Source organism: Scatophagus argus, chromosome 4 (genome assembly GCF_020382885.2).
Source record: "Scatophagus argus isolate fScaArg1 chromosome 4, fScaArg1.pri, whole genome shotgun sequence".
Lineage (NCBI taxonomy): Eukaryota > Metazoa > Chordata > Actinopteri > Scatophagidae > Scatophagus > Scatophagus argus.
In genome coordinates, this window is record NC_058496.1 from 1892381 (window position 1) to 1909740 (window position 17360).

General features: G+C 43.8%; 1 protein-coding gene across 7 annotated transcripts; it reads right to left on the reverse strand.

The window, feature by feature from the left end:
* Positions 1 to 207: 207 nt before the first annotated feature.
* Positions 208 to 17276, reverse strand: glt1d1 (glycosyltransferase 1 domain containing 1). Of its 7 annotated transcripts, none has more exons than XM_046386759.1 (13): positions 17126 to 17276; positions 16082 to 16233; positions 15853 to 15958; positions 13865 to 13916; positions 13000 to 13036; positions 12451 to 12501; positions 12184 to 12240; positions 6956 to 7054; positions 5653 to 5702; positions 3521 to 3564; positions 2954 to 3069; positions 2289 to 2387; positions 208 to 703 (listed from the first exon to the last, which is right to left on the reverse strand). In XM_046386759.1, the coding sequence occupies exons 1-13, from the start codon at positions 17128 to 17130 to the stop codon at positions 465 to 467; spliced, it is 1107 nt and encodes a 368-aa protein (XP_046242715.1). In that variant the 5' UTR covers positions 17131 to 17276; the 3' UTR covers positions 208 to 464. The 7 variants fall into 7 exon arrangements, with proteins under 7 accessions (XP_046242715.1, XP_046242713.1, XP_046242716.1 ...); XM_046386757.1 differs by having other exon boundaries at positions 16955 to 17266; XM_046386760.1 differs by having other exon boundaries at positions 2954 to 3074; positions 16955 to 17265.
* Between the last annotated feature and the right edge of the window lie 84 nt (positions 17277 to 17360).

Genomic DNA, 17360 nt, shown 5'->3' on the forward strand with positions numbered 1-17360 from the left:
ATGGTAGCAGAGCAAGAGGAGTAAAAAGAGCACCAGCTGCATGTGTTGAAGCACACTGAAAGTCACGGTGAAACTGCTCCAAAGCCCGGTTGAGATAAAACAGAGAAACCGGAGGGCACTTTATCATGTTTTATCTACCGTGTGCCCCCTCCCACCCCCTGCCACGGGTCCACCAGTGTTTTCAGATCACCAAACAGTTCAAATAAGTGGAGCTGCTTGCTTCTTTTATTTATTAGATTGAAAAAAATACATTTCTGTCTTTGTACTAAACCATAAATAACAGTACAGCATCCCTTTCAAATGTATAAAATACATAAACATAACAACCATTTCTACTCGAGGTCATTGGTTCAAAGTGCTATGCAGCATGTTCAGATAAAAACAGGGTTATTCTGCATTATATATAGGTTGATTTGCTAAAAGGCTGAGAGTAAGGGCACCTGTGATTATGATAATAACGTAAGCTATGTAAGGTGAACACACCGGTGAAACGTCGTGTTCTCTGTCGTTCCTGAGAGGGTACACAGGGCGGCGGCTGAACGGCGCCACCTTTCGCTCAGAGCAGAGCGTCCACGAGCCGCTGGTAGGTTTCTCTCTCCCGTTTCAGGCCGTGATGCTCTTCCACGTAGAGCTTTCCGTTCCTCACCAGTCTCTCTCTCAGCTCGTGATCTGACACCAGCCTCTGAGATTGATGCACAAATTCCTGGCGAGGATGAAGGCAAAACGTGTCTCATTTACTGCCAAACTCCACTTACAGCTTGCCATTGAAGTTGCCTAAAGATACGTTTTTTTTGAAGCATGAAAGGACGGAGAACAGAACTCGCATAAAAGCCTATGCACTGATTAGTAGATACTTGCTGTGCATTGCCAAAAGATGGAGATATTTGTGGCTCCGGATCCTAAGAAAGCTTCTCAATCAAACTTAATACCTGCCGCTTATGAAGAAAGGGGAAAAACAAAGTGGATGCTACCACAACAGCTGTCACAGGGACACGAGGAAGGGGAGATGAGGATAGAGATGACGGTGCCATCGCTGAGCATCCACTGATGTGTTATAACCACACAGCATCCTGAATCCTCATCTGCTGGCCCAGCAGACTGAGGAAAGTCTCCAGCAAAATGAAGTGAAAGCGCCTTAAACTGTCCCTGAAACAGCCAACATCGACTGCAGCAGAGAGCCAATGGGCACGCAAGGTTTCGGCCACTGCCAGTCAGCAGGCCAATTCACTGTACTTCATTCAAGTGACGTGATTATGTCTGAAGAGGTGCTTGGTAGGAAACCAGCTCTTCTGTACGGCTATATGAGAGCTACAAATCCCCAGCAACAGGATTAAAGCTCAACTTATGAGCAGCATGCTTATAATCACTTCAATGTTAGTGCAAATTATGGAACTAGGCAGGAAGTGCTATTTTTTTTTCTCTTGAGGGCTTTCAAGTGCCTGTGTGTTTGTTTCTTTTGACTCATTTCTTGATACCTGTCCTCCTCGTGTAATCATTCCGAAGCTTAAAGAGCCAGAAACACTGTCAGTCAAATGCAAGAGAGGATTTTAAAGCATGCACTGCGTGTGACCCGCTGCGAGAAAAGTTTTGGCTGGAAGTCGAGCACTGGCTGCCCATCAGTCCTGGCTGAGGTCGCGGTTTATCCAGCCCAAGTTGTTGCAACCATCTGTGAGAGCTTCCTCCATGAGGCTCAGCTGAGCACACGTGATCCCTCCCCTTCCAGGAGAGGACTTATCTCCACCGCTACAACAACATCACGTTACAGCACTGAGCTCAAGCCCTGTGTCAACTGGCCTTAACATGTGCTATTCTTCTCTATTAAGCACCCGACGGAACAGTTCTCATGGGAACACTTTCCTGCATCCTGCTATGTGTTGCATCACAGTGCGGTAATGCCGTATCTTTGCTCTGTCCCTGAAGGTTGCACTTTTTGATTCTAATCTGAGCACCTTGGGAAACATCAGCTCCCTCTCTTCTATTTTACCTGCTTTTAGACTGGACGCATGATGAGAATCTCAAGTGCAAAGTTTTCCTACTTGAAACTGTGATACTTTCAGATAAATCTCCAGCACGAAGAGGACATACACACCTTCAGTTATTCTGAGACGATGCTTCAACACTAATTATCAGCAGTAAGTGCGTCTGCAGTCAGCTGAGGTGACAGGAGTAGCTGTCGGCCACAGTGTATGTGCTCACTATCCCCTCCGTGGTCAGTCAACACAGTTGGTGTTAAAGCTTAACAAGGCTTAACACATGTGGTGACCCGGTCAGTGTTTGTCACTGTATACCTGAGGAGACGAGTACAGCAGGCCAGTGAACTCGTGCTGCACCACAGCTGCATTTCCTGGAACGTCCCTGGCCAACACGGGCACCCCGAGATCCATGGCCTGTTGGAGGGGAGACATTGAAGGCTCAAAATTCACTTCTAAAAAGAAAAACAAAAACAGTCAAAAGGAACTAACTCCTTCTATGATTATTCCCGTGACAAAAGCCACAGAGTACTTACTGGAACTTGTGCAACTTGGCTACTCTGCTCTTCAGTGCCTTAGTTCACTTTCAGAATTAACAGTCTGCTTCAGCTAATACCTCCAGCAGGTTGGTGAGTGAAACATGCTAACTCACTAATCAGACTTTAAGCCTACTGTGGATTGTCTTAATCGACTGCATTTAAAAGAGATTAGTGGATTTGAAGGTTTTGTTCACTCAGGAATGGGGAGGTTGGAGTCAAGCAATTAATTTGGGTAATTGTCCCTGAAGTGGTCCGATAACATTGTTGCTGAGCGAGGAACAGCGAGATAAGGACTCCTCTAAATATTCACTTTGGATGGTGTGTACACTCTGATACAAATCAAACTCTCATTACCAAAATTTTATTAGGCACTAGAATGCATGTGCTGTAAAAGGATTGTGTTTAACTGCTGATTTGTTACCCACAAGCCCTTGACATGTTTACCTCCAAGATGGCTGCCGACATGCCCTCCGAGACGGAGCTGTTGACTACGGCGAAGCACCTTTTCACGGCTGCGTGAAGCTCCTGTTGGCTCCTCTCCTGAGCCAAGAAGACCCCTGCTGTTCTGCAGAAGCAGTGGCAGAGCTCAGTTCTGTGTGACTCAGGGCTCACACAGGCATGAATGATGCTAAAGGCCAGTGACAAGCTCACGGCGGCACTATGCGTGGCGTGCACACAGAGGCCAGGTAAAGGTCCTAACCAGAGACGGCAGCTTTCTGCCGCAAAAATCTTTGTAGTGTTGAAGGCCTTTGGCGAAAAACTGAAAGATCAGCCGAGACTTGAGAGCGGGAGGTCAGATTAAGAGGAAAAAAAACAAAGGACCCTGGAGCTCCCCCTCAGATTATATGAAGATAAACATAAGATGCGTGCACTTGTGCCACATGGGTGAAACAGAAGGAAAAGCCGTCCTCCAGTTTCTCACAGGAGTATATGCAAATGGTGGACAGATCTGAAGTTTCTGTTATACGAGTTCCTGATGAAGAAAAGAGAGAAAGAGAAAAGAAGGCTTACCTTTGCACAACGGCCTCCACTTCAGCAGTGAGAACAGGATCGATCTATGAGACACAATCCACAGACAGTGAAACCTGTTTTCTGACTGTCAGACGCTCTATTTTCATCAAAGACTCTAACGATGACTTAATCAGGAGGATGAAATAAACAATGACACAATTAATAATTTCTATCATGAGCAAATCAATCTTTGAAAATCCTGTATTTTCAGAGATTGGGGTCAGGACGGGGTGTGTGGCCAATCTGATTAATTGCAATGTGGGATTTGCGTGCATTAGCCTGCCCACAGTAAAAGTCAAAGCATAGCAATTTAGGTCAAAGATGCTGCCAAGCATGCTGCTACTCCCCCCTCCCTTTATAGCTTATGGTATTTCTAAACGGAGTCTGCTGTAAAGCACGTGTGCATTAAAATCAAAGAATCTAAACTGAGAACATTTTTGTATCCTGCTGTAATCTGGGATTTAGCAGACATTGTAAACCCAGCGGGGGTGAGATCACAGTAAAGGCTGCACCGTGACCAACACAAACAGTCTCAGCACTGCTCTGATTCGGTGGCGAATCCACACAAGTCCTGCAGGACAGAAGGTGAAGACAGACGCTACATCAGTGTTTTATTTAGTCATAACATTCCTGCCTTTTTTTGGTCCTTTCTTGTTCTTAAGCAACAAATATCTGGAGCGAAAACATGCTGATGTTCCATTAGGCTTCCAGAATGAGCTTTAGATTTACTTTATTCGGTAACAGCACAGACTGTGCAGCACAGCCCAGAAACGGAGGAGTGAGATGTGTCATCACTGACAAACTGACCTGAATTTTCCTCTTAATGACAGCTGCGGTGCAGACAGAGCGCTTACTGCTTGAACGAAGTGGCTGTGGATTTATAGCCCGTCATGACAGTCTGAGCAAAGTCTCTTAATCTGACTTCTGATTTTACTGTTACTTCACCGAATCCTGTGACTATCATCACCATCGAGACACATTTTATTGTGATAATATATGGCTTTCCATTTCCCGGATAAACAAACAAACAGGTTCCCACTGTGATTCAGGGGTGTTGTGATGAATCACACGTCTCAGCTTCCACCGAAGCATTTCGTCAAACAGCAGCAAAGCAGAGCGGAGCATGAAGCGGCAGTAACGCGAGTACAAGCCCCTGGCCATGTCTAATTGAGTTGTTTCTGAGCAAAGCTGAAGCAGAACGTACCTTGTGCCTGACACCGACGTTTGAGAGAAAGACTCTAAAATACTGTACACTCAACGTCATATCAAAGCGAGTCAGGGGGAAGAGAAGACGAAGACAAACACGGAGAGAAGTCAGTGAGTGACAGACTGTGGGAGGACTTACAGCTGCAGTACGAGGAAGAAATGACAACACTGAAGTGCAAACATCCCATACTCATTATTATAATTACTGAAAATACATGTACACAACACACATTATATAATCATTATGACACATGTTTTACTTCGCTGTCCTGCTTATCTTCAGCCATCACTTCCATCCTTCTGCTTCAGACTCTTGAGCTGCTGTAAAAAGTGAATTGCCCCAACGCGAGATCAATTACGTTAATTAACCAATTACATGTTATCTCACAGTCAGTTTCAAAAATGTATGTTTTACAGGAAATGCACTGAAAATCCGGCCGCTGACTCGACTGTCTGGTCGTCTGCTTTATTTAGGAATAAAAACAGGCTAAAGGAGTTTTGATATTTTTTGACCTGCTCATCACGAAGCCATGTGGCCTGAACTGTATGAGATTACACAGCAGAAGCGCTTTGGGCTGTGATTCACACCTGCGGATCTCCATGTAAATGCCCATCCGTGTGTATTAACATGAGGCGGCTCCATACGGGTCACTAGTCAAAGACACATGCTAATCTGCAGTAGGTGATGCATTAGCGTAGGAAGCAGTCAGCCAGTTAGACACGAAAAGAAGCAGGACTACTGCTGCAGCATTTCCTCCCACAGTTAATTCCACCTAAACAGCTAAAGCCAGTATCTCTGCTTCATCCAATTACAGGCCACTTGAACTCCCATGGAGGTTCTCGGGTAATTTCAGCAACACAGAGAGACAGAGGGAGACACATGGCAGGTGGGCAAAAAAAAATCTGCATAATGGCTGTGTGCTTACCTTTGGTCCAATAATGACCAACACATTCAGTGGATTCTCACAGTGCCACTCTGAAAGACACCAAACAAACCAGTCAACTAAAAGCGGACAGTACATACGTTGTGTTCAGGAGCACGAGGACAGCACAGCTTCATTCCAAGAAATGCCATGTGAAAATCCAAACATCTTGCTCTCTTATGTGGATGAAACATTAATGTACAATTTGACGCCCTCTAGTGCCGTCCTATTACCATAACTGTGTGCTGTACAAGTCACATAAGATAGAGAGAGTGAGAAAAAGAAGCCACTGATGTGATGCAACCGAGCTCGGTGGCAAATCATGGCTGAATATAAGAAACACGAGCTCATAAAAATAAACACCGCAGAGGCAAGACTCAGCAAGGTAAAATGTGTGTGTGTGGGTCCAACAGGAGCTGTCAGAAGAATCTCTTCCACATAAATTTTCAATTAGCTGAAACTCAACCACAGAGATCTAACTTCATTCCTAATTGATGATGACACTGCCTCTACCACAGGGCGCCACAGAAATACAGTCAGAAAGGCTTGCTAGTTCGGGGCTTTACCTGACGCAAATGCTGAACAGGATGAAAACATGCCCTCCCCTCTCTTAGCTGCCCTACTTGCTATAATACTTCACTGTGTGTTTCTTTAGCAGTAAACACTCAGTGCCCTCCAGAGTTACTGCATATGAGCCAAGCAGGCTGTGAAAGAAGGTGTTTGCTGTTGGTCCTCTCGGTCTTTCACTCACAACAATCACTAAAATCCAACCTTTCCATCGAGCTAAAATTACTGCAAGGGGAAAATGCTGATATTAAAATAATATCGGTAAGACTTTCTGTGATGACCAGATCTACAGTGCCTTACTGAGGCATTCACTGTGTATTATGATGCTTCTAATGTTTTATGATTACACTCGAACACACATAACACTTCCTGTTGCACCACGCCAACAGTCACCAGATGTTACAGACGTGAACCTGGATGACTCCATCAAATACCAGCTGCTATCAAGTCAAAGGAGGACTGGATGCAGAATGAAGGTTTTGCCACCTAAACGGGGACAGAAGAGGAGAAGCCACGGCCTGAAAGTGGAGGGCTTGGAGGAACGGTCACGCATTACAGGAGAAGATTCAGAGCTGCTATCTGCACACACACACATTACAGGAAGGGGCGCCTGAAAAGATCTGCGATAAGAATTTAATGCTCCTTTCAATTATGTTACTTAAATCAAAGGTTACATTCTGGCATGCATTTTGAATGAAAGATCACGTGGAGGGCGCACCGTAATGTTCAGATGTCCTACCTGAAAAAACCTCCACCAGATAGAGGGGGTCTTTGACCCTCCTGAGGCCACAGACCAACAGGAAGACACGCAGCTCATCCACACGGTCCCGGCTTACACCTGGAGAGAAACCAGACACACACAGAGACGGCACCACAATATCAAACACACTGCATAATCTACACACAAGTACATCGGCAAATAATGAAAGCAATACATCACCCAAGGTCATGACGAAAAATAAGACAAGAGTGACTAATGTGCTCGCACAATTCTCTGATCACAGTGGTAACTCTCAGCAGGAAAATCGTCTGCTGAAAACACCCGAAGGTTGCGGCCTAATCAGTGTGTAATACAGCATCACAGCCACAGAGCCGCACAGTTCCAGCCCTGGATTAAAATTAGCAGTGACAAACACTGGGAGAACCTTGCTTTAACCGAGAGGCAGAGCCACCGATCATCCAACTGTGACACAAAAAAAAGATCCACATGGATGTTTTGTTTCGCTCGGGTCTTCACCAGGCTGAGCCAACGTCATCTCGGTTTGGCGTGTTTACTACCATGTGCCACTTCACACTCAGCAGCTGAGGCTGATGGGAAGGTCGTTAGCATCGCAGGCGCTTGTTCATTAACAATAATTAGAAGCAAACTGAAACTTTGACGTGATGATGATGGCAGATCACACATGAGCAAAATGCGGCCCATTAAAACGACTGCATTAGAATGTTGATGCTAACGATTACACTGAGTCTGTACTGTGATTTAACTCGATTCCAACATTTAGTCTGGACTACGAGAGACATGAACAGGAATCAGTGCTTCAAAGGAAGGAAAAGTTTTTAACTCAGAGCGGATGTCTAAGTATTTCCTCACACGTGACGGGATCTTTTGCGACTGTGCAGGCCAACGATGCCACAAACCTGCGTCATAGTTTGGGGTTTTACTTCAGGCACTTCCTGTTTTATTTTGAATCTCTCTCCTCACAGCTCATGTTTTACTTCACATTTCCTGTCTCATCTTTTCCCACCTTTAGATGGGTTTCACCTGTTCGTTTTTTCTCCCCCTCCTGTATGTATTTTGTTCCTCCTCACTTTGATTCAGCTCTTCTTGTACATTTGGATTTGCAGCCACATTTTATGGTCTTGTGTTGCTTAACTTGCCTCTTTTATTGTCCCCAGTAAGTTTAGGGATCCTTCCTGTGTGTCTGAATCTGTCTTTGAGTCTGTGTCTTTGAACGTGACAACTTGCAGCAGTGCAAACCAGACAACTGGACAGATGTAGGCCAACTGTTTCGTAGGCCGGATTGTTTTTATGTAAGTAATCTTTTCATTGAACACCACTGTGATTTTTAACACAAAGCCAGGATCCAGACCTTCTGTTTAACATAATTCAACTCAGATTTCAATTCAGTTGCCCAATTTGTGGCCCCTTGTTTACTTTATCTAAATCATTATGGCTCTCTGGAAATTTTGAGGAATCACCAACATTATTAAGTTGGATCATCTGGGAACCATGAACGTCTGTGCCAAAGATGTTTCATAATCCACTGAATAAATTAAGATTTCAACATGCTGGTGGCAGTAGATGAAAAGTCAGAGGATCAGAAATGTCGGGTGGGTTTGATCCTCTGGGGACCATGAACATCCATATAAATATTCACAACAATCCATCAAACAGCTGGGTGGATTTCCAAGAATATAAACCTCACGTGAAGAGAACATTTAGACTTTACAGCGACTTTAAAGCCATGATGGCCAGTTCTTTACAGAGCCTGAGACGGCAGTCGAGGTTTTAAAAGGACAACAGTTTAAGGTCAAGGTCTGCTGGCCACATAAAAGAACATTAATCTACACCAAAATGAGCAGATGTATAAGGACATTTCAACATCAGAGGGTAACTCAAGTGTCACAAAACACGTTTTTAATCCTTGACCCAAAAGGGTAAAACATGAATGCTGAGCTGCTACTGCTGGCAAGGGTTCTCGGAAAGCAGTGTTATTAAGTGAAGTAGAAAATAAGCCCATGATAAAATGTATTTCAACGTGTCTGAGACAAACTGAGAAAGAAACCATTTTGAAAATAATATCGCAGACAGACACAAGCACGTGCTTAAAGCACAGTGACAGTCGAGTGAAATCCCCTGCTGCCAGATAAGTCCAGATCAGGAGGCTGAGGCAGCTCTTTTAATGCCATTAAAGAGCATCTTAAAGTGACAGCATAGAGTCCAGGCAATGACCCTGATCCTAGGAGCCGATTGTCAAATAATCTCTTCATCTGGGGGATGCATCGAACTTCTTCACATTGATTCGCAGGATGAGAAAGCGGTGAAAAACACGCCGGTGAAGGGAAACGAACGCGTCTCCACCTCAGAACAACATGCAGGGAAATAGAAGGAGTGTAGTTGGAGTCATGCCAGAGCACAGACCTGCCAAGATGAGCAAGACATTCAAAGATATATATATGTAAAAACAATTCATCTTTCCTCAGGGGAGAAAAACACGTCGTACAAATCATCTGTCGTGCCAGCAGCAGTCTTTGCTCTCTCTGCAGTTCTGTGAGTTCTATGCAAAACACGTTTTTGTTCGTTTGCCTTTGATTGCAGAACGGCATTCTGAACAATCCCCTAATGCTTTAATCAGAGTGTGTGAGTGTGTGTGTGTGTGTGTGCCGGCATGGACGTGGGAGCACACATCTATCTGAAGAGCTCTTATTAATCTGCTGAGTGACACAGGAAGAGAGACTGCAGCGAGTGGACATAATCATGGCAACAAAAAAGAACGTAAAAGTCCTGTGTGTAGGATTTAGTTCTCGTTTCATTAGCGTATCATCACCTGACACGAAGAATCGCTGTGTTTTCATTACCTTAGAATGAGAGGCAGCAGGTCCTCCTACACACAGTCTGCCATGTGTCTACGGTGGCCCAGAATGGACAAACGAAACTGTGACGCTACAGAAGGGCCTTTCACGACTGCAGGGGAGGCTGAGACGAGCTGGTTGCAGTCTGCAGCGACACCACTAGCGGCCACTAAATCCTCCCAGTGGACCTTTCAGTGAGACAAAATTAGCATTGCGTCTCAGTTTTGAACAGTTCTGATCAACAATCCTACTCCACATGTGAGGTGTTCAAGAAGCTAACAAGTTCCAACGAGAAAATAGTTTTCACAAATCTGACAAGTCGGATTTCCTTTTCCTCACATCAGGACTTTCAGGTATCGAGAGCAGCATTTCAGTCAGCCAAGATGAACTATGTGTTGCATGAAATCTTATAATCTGGGGCTTGATACTTGCTTTCTTCAAACCTGCAGAGCAGAACTTTTGTTTCTTCCTTCTGGCAGTGAGAGCAATCAAACAAACAACATCGAAGTACTTATGATGCCATAAGCTCTGCCACACCGCTGCTTATTACTTCCTACTCAGTTGCTCCCACCTTCAGCTCAAACTGATCTTTGCTGGTTGATGTAAAACAAATAACCACAGGTGTGCCGGCGCGGGAAAGTTGCCACAGACGACAGACTTAATCCTACTCATTGTGCGAAAATGAAAAACAATTTGAGCCGTGAATCTGACCCTTGATTCAGATCTGCTTTCTGTAATCCTGCTGACAAACAGACAAACAAACCGGACCGACGGGCGATAATAAACCGAAAACTCATCACGTTAACACAATGACCAAAGAATGTGAGGCCCCCTTCAGGCAGGGCACAAACACTCTCTGATCGGGTCCCCACACTGTAATCTCACCTCCTCGCCCTTTAATTACCCTTTCATACACACACTTCACTGAACGCTTCCTGCCTAATGTATGCAACCTTGGTGCGATTCTCCGAGGAGCAGGTCATCGGACGAGGTAACAACAGACCTCCTGCTCGTTTCCCCGAAGCCCTCAGTCGCTCAAAGCGTCGCTGTTCACTCTGCAGTGCTGTTCTTTGTGTGCGCCTTTAACCCCACCTCGTGATGCACACAGCAGGGGCCACAAACAACCCCCCTCGAGTGGCTTTCATGGACTGACAGGTTCTGGATCACAGAGCTGAGGGTACACGACGCCCAAAGGATAACACAGACACAGGCAGCACAGTCGTGTATCTTCAGTCTGGCAGGAGGGATGCTTTGCCTCTTCATGTTCACAGGTGGAGGCGTGTTTATAGTGCGCCACTGGGCCACACAGAATCCATTTACTCCCCCACACGCCTTCATTACGCTCATATGCATACAATAGACTCCAGATGTGTTCATAGAGTCGTCATGTTTTCATCAGACATAACTCTGCCGTGGTGCTGAAGCTGTTGGGACGGATTACTGAAGGTGACAAAGCAGGTTGTTAAGCTTCAAAACATGAAACACCTGACAACCGACCAACAGAAAACCCAAACCTCTCAATAACCAGTCAAGAGCATCCAAGAAGACACTTGAACTTCCTCATCTAACATGTTTGATGACTAATGATATTGTGCATCAGAAATCATTATGTTTATGAATGTAGTTATAAAGCATTATAAAACATTATGAACTCCCCCACAGCACCCTATAGATGCGGTCTTCATAGAAATTGATGCTGAATTGTTTAATTACTGATATCCACAACTCAAACGACTCAGGCAGATGAACACGTGCAGAAACTGTTTACAGCTCTTACAAACAACTATGAGTCAGCTCACAGAGCTTTCATCACATCTGAGGAAAAGCGCAGGAGCAGTGACGCCCATTTCAACTATAACAAATGCAGTAGTGACTGGGGGCAATTAGTATTACTCACACCGGTTGTGAAGCGTGGTGAGAAATGGCCCTCGGGCTGGAGAGCTATTAATCAGTTGCTCCTCTTCGTACTCAGTGCTGCTCCCTTTGAGGATGGACATCATCTTGCAATGTCAAATTTAAAGTCCAGGCTGTTTGAGGAGGGGGATGTGCAAATTTATTGAGCTATTCAAACAGGAGTTGGAAGACTGGAGGTGCGAAGTGGAATTCTGACACAGACTGAGGCCTCCCTGACCACCATATTGAGGAAACGTCTGCTTTCCGATTGGTGATTTTCTGGTCGGGGAGCGTATGAACGCATCTCGCTGCACTGCTGCCACTTCTGCTACTTTGGAGCAAAAGTCCTGCTATGAAAGGGTTAGCACAGCACCCGAAAATAAGAATTAAATGAAAGAAAGAATAGCTAAAACTGAAAACTGATTAAGTGGGTCCCCGTGGATAGTCAGGCCCCCATAAGACAACAGCTGGAACTGAAACCAGCCGAACAGGTCAGAGTACCTGAGCTCCTCAGGAATTCAGTCCAGCAGAATTTCTCAGTCACTTCTGTGTGGATGCCTTTCAAAATAAACACAGACAAAAGGCGCAGAGTTCTTAGTAAAGCTAACATCCATTAAAAGCGATCAACACATGTCTTTGTGATCTTGTTGGTTATGTTACACACACAATCAAAACATCAATCACATCCTGTGTTCTTCGCCACCTTTCTTCACATTATACACACAGATGAGTGTTTAAAAATCATTCAGTATTAAAGGAACAGTTCACCTGAGTGTCCAGCTTCTGCAGGTTTTAGCAGAATGCTGCAATGTAGTTTTGCTGTGAAGCAACAGAAATATTTCGTGGACTTCAGCTGACTTTAGATCAGCAGATGATGACAGAATTTTCATTTTGGGTAAACTGTTCCTTTAATCTAACCTGCACATGAAACAGATTTAATATATTTCAGAAACATTATATTGTGAGCTCCATGTAAAAAGCACTTCAGTGTCATCACTATCTGTGATGAGCATTAACAAACAACAAAAAAAAAGCTTCCACTGGTCCGGGATGAGCCCTGCTGCTGGCCGAGGGCTCTCCTCTAATCCAGGAAGGGACACTATTTGCCAAACAAGGCTACTAGTGGGGAAACAACATGGAAGAGTAATTTGGGCTGTCCTACATGGCGCGGTGGCCAATGGCAAGAGCAAATAAAACTCTGTACTGCAGACAGCATGATAATGGAGGGAAAAATGTCAAAGCTGATTAATGCAACCCTTCAATAGTGAGTCAGGGATGCGCAGCATCAGGCGAGGACATTCATCCTGCAGAGCTTACCTTGGGGCTGGACATAGATTTTACTGCTCTGGGCCAGCTTCAGAGAGAGAAAACACAGAGGATTGTAGTTAAAACAAGTGCCAACACATAAGTGTTTTATATAAAGCCTCTATTGTTCTTAGTGTTTGTTTGTACAAATCACATCTGATGATTCCTAACTGTGCTTCTTGTCTCAAACAATAGAAGCAGCCAATTAACGCTTTTTGTGCTCCAGACATATTTAATCAAAATCCAAACTTTAAAAAAGACTCAGGAAAGCAGCTGCTAAGATAATGGGAGAGCTACAAAATAAATCCGAGGGGATGGAAAGGAAATTGACTGGATGTTATCACACCAGATCCATCCTCTATGTGTGTCTTCCGTCACAATAAAAGCATGGCCATGCTGCTTAGTGCCTGTCCTGCCTGCCTGCTGTCAGCACTAAATGGCAGAGATAAAGCATGCCACTCGCCTCAATCTGCAGCCTGCGGCTGCAATCTAATCTGAAAATAAAGCATGGTAATATTGTTTTAATGCCAAACTATTACAGGACAGGGCAGGATATTGTGTTTGTATAGTAAAAGCCCTTCTGTTCTATTTATTGAAGCTGTCAGGCTCCTGCTGTCTGTTGATGTGCCATAAATGCAAATAAAAAACTTTTCCTGTCACTTCTTCATTTTTCATAATAGCTTAGTACAAGAGTCAATATTTTCTTTGTTAGCTTATCACTTACGACAGTCTGAGCTGCTAACTTTAAAGCCTGCACTCATTAACACACTGAAAGACCAGCAATGTGGGGCATACATAAAGTTAAGTCATCATCAGTCCTTATGAGATATCAACTACTGCAGTTGCTCTCTTAAAATACAAGATAATGTAATCATACCAAAAGCAACTCTGCCTCTTCTTTCAGTTTGTCAGTAAATGCAACTGCGAACCTGATTAAAAAAAACAACAACAACAAAAACACTTCATTATAATCAACATTTTTATCTCTGTGAGCACCGTTTCAGTGAAAAGAAATTTCACCGCTGACAGCATTTTTTAGCCTTTTACAAGCAATTACAATTTTGACAACAATAGAGGAAAATAAAAAACAAAACAAAACAGTGAAACACAAAAGTCTCCGGGCTGAGACAGGGAGCATGAGAGCACACAAACTGCTTGTGGTTTTAAGGCAAAGGATTTAAGGATGAATACACAGAGAGTGCAGAGAGGGAAACAAAGGGAACGCAGAGCAAAAACACAGTGGCCACATACTAATTTGCGTGCGTGTTCGTGTGTGTGTGTGTGTGTGTGTGTGTGTGTGTGTGTGTGTGTGAGCGTGCAGTATTAAATGGGCCAGCGGGCTCGGAGTGGTGACTGAATTTCATGATCAAGGTTTGTGCGTGAAGCCACTAACAGCGGGAGGTGAGTACATACTGATGTTTGAAGTCACGAGCCCTGGATGGGCTCAGTTCTCCCCTTAGATTCACTGCGTGGATGCACGGACGGCTATTTTCAGCATGACGATAACAGAGACACCAGGCTCTGACACACGACATCGATAAGGTTGTGTGCACATTAACTCCTCAATGCCGAACGAGGAGGAGGAGGAGGAAACACACAACCTGCACAGGTGGGGTTGGACTGCATGCGTTCAGCCTCATTCTTTCATGCCAGTAACTCAGGAAACACAGACATCCTCATCAACAAGACCCAAAAGCTTTGAAACAAATGAATATTTTGAAGTGTTGTGTAATTGTTGCAGTAACATCTACAGCAATACTAAAAGGCTGAATGCAATCCCTGCACTTAAACACATCCCATCTGTAGTGATTTATGGCAATATGTCATTCACCTTCACTGGTTTAAGCTTGTAACACTGTGAAAGATTGGTCAGTTATCGAAAATCACACATCATAATTTGATTTCATACAAACAATTTCAATTAACGGGTCACATTTTACTTCCTGTTAGCACTTCAGGATGGTGACCTCCTCATGAAACAAGCAGCATATTTGGTGCTAGTAACCAATCAAGTTTTCGTTAATGATGTTAAGATGGCCGTACTTCACGCACACCAAACAAAACTTGTTCAAACAGATGTTCCTCGTGGCAGACAGGTTACCTTGTCAATGACCCTCTCCTCAGTGTTGTTTCTAATGGTATTCTGTCTATATTCAATACCACCAGTGGCCACTAGGCGAACTTGGAAGCAAAAGAGACCTGTGCTGTCATATCAGGCCTAAATAATACAGTTATGGGTTTGGAAAATTTAAATTTAATAGTGAAAATTCACTGTGTCCAGAATGTTCTTCTGTGAGGTTTGATGAATCGCTAACATAGACTTTACTGCCACACACTAGCTGTTGGATAGTTTTTTGTGTTTTAATGTGTACAGAGATGCTTTGTAGAATGAATGAAGTTTTGTTTTGTTTTTTAAGAGGGTAAAAATAATCTGTTTTGCAAAATATTCATATACATGTGCACAAGGTCAAAATGCCTCATGAAAGCCATGCACAGTAACAAGACCCTCAAAGTCGTACACCCACAACCGATGCCGTCAGTCGCACCCGGGCCTTTGCTGCTATGAAAAGTTAGAAAGTCTGCCATTAGACTCTGTAGAATCATAACGTTAGTCTAACCACTAGTGGTTATTATAAAAGACAAAACATGTGCATCATGTATATTGTTATTATTCAAATTGTGACCACACCTCATAAATAATGACAACGGCCGAGAACACAACACATATTTTTTACAAATGTTTCAAAAGACCTTTTTCACTACAGTCTGTGTGATGTGTTGGATCCAGGAGTAAAATTCATGTACTCAAGTTTGTATCTGACATCAGATGGGTTAAAACAGTGCTGTAGTTTGCAGCAACGTCACCTGGCTTTCAGCAGCACCTGCTCCATAACCACACGCTTCTGCTCAACTCTCACATCTTCATTTACGTCTGTTCCGCCAAAGATAACACCAAAGGGCACTTGGAGGTCTGGTGTAAAAGTCAGGCATAAAACAGAAAGGTACTGACATTTGTGGGACAGGCTACACTTGTAGGTCTACTAAAACACTGACAAACACAAATGAGTGAAGGCGTGGAGGTTAGGGTGGTTACCTAAGAGAAGTCTGCCTGCCCTGAACAGATGAATGGCCAGCGCACCCTCAAACCGTGGATTTTCAGATACGAGGTCTGCCACCTCGGCAGGAGACTGAAAGTCTGCTGCATCTCTGAGCACACAAGAGTGTCCTGCTTTTTCAATGTGGGACCTAAAGTAAAAGAAACACATGACTTTGGATGGCTGGTAGCAAACATTACAAGCAAAAATGACCTCAAAAGCCACTTGTTTTACTCAGCAGTCATCAAATGTGCTGCTGGTTTCTTGCTGATGTCTGGAGCTTCACCTCCCTGAATCACAGGGGTGGAAAGACAACTCAAAATATTTATTACGTCAGAGTACTAAGAACAGCATAGAAATGCTCTTTTACAAGCAAAAATCCTTCACCCAAAATTGTATTTGAGTAACAAATGTATTACACCCCAAAAAACATGCAGTAAACTAATATATTTTATGTTGGATTGAAACTGACGCATTAGTGTGTTCAGGACTTAAATTTCTAAAACTGTGCCACCACTTAATTAAATAATTAGTCAAATATTATTCTCATAATGTGAAAAGTAGCTAAAAATCTGAAACACATGTAGTGGAGTAAAAAGTACTTGTAGTGGACAGTACTTGAAACATGAACTTCGTTACTTTACACCACTGCCCAACGGTCATGAAATGTTTTGCTGGTTTCATGCTGTTGTCTTCACTAAACTTCACTTCCCTGAATCATGTCACAGGTGATTTACTGAGGTTGTAAAGTGCGGTGTCTGAACTTCCCCGAATAACACTTTACACTGCTTTTAGCTAACGCAGGCTCGTCGGGTGAGGCTAACAAACAACAGCTGTCGTGGCGAGCTACACGTAGCAACCACGTAAATTACCTGATTCTCTCAGCTGTGGTGTGGTTCCCAGTTTTGGGAGTAAGGCAGGCAAGGAAAAGTAATCTCATATTTTCGCTATCACGGCTGGTATGACGAGCTAACTTCAAACATAAGTAAAATAAAAAACTAAAAGCAGAAACTCAACGTGTAATCAACAGCTTGATGTCCTACCACATTTCTTGAACTCATTCCTGCAAGTTAACACGCCAAACCAAAGCTAAAAGTGAGCGCCATAAGGATAACTCATTAGCTGGCAACACATTCACGCTTGCCATGTTCACAAGTCCGTCTCTTACACGCTCCCCCAGCAAACACATGGCGGAACCAATTTTTGTACCGGAACTGTTGAACCGTTCCAATATTTTGTTTCGACATCATAATGTGAGAGTGAGTCAACAGAAAAAAA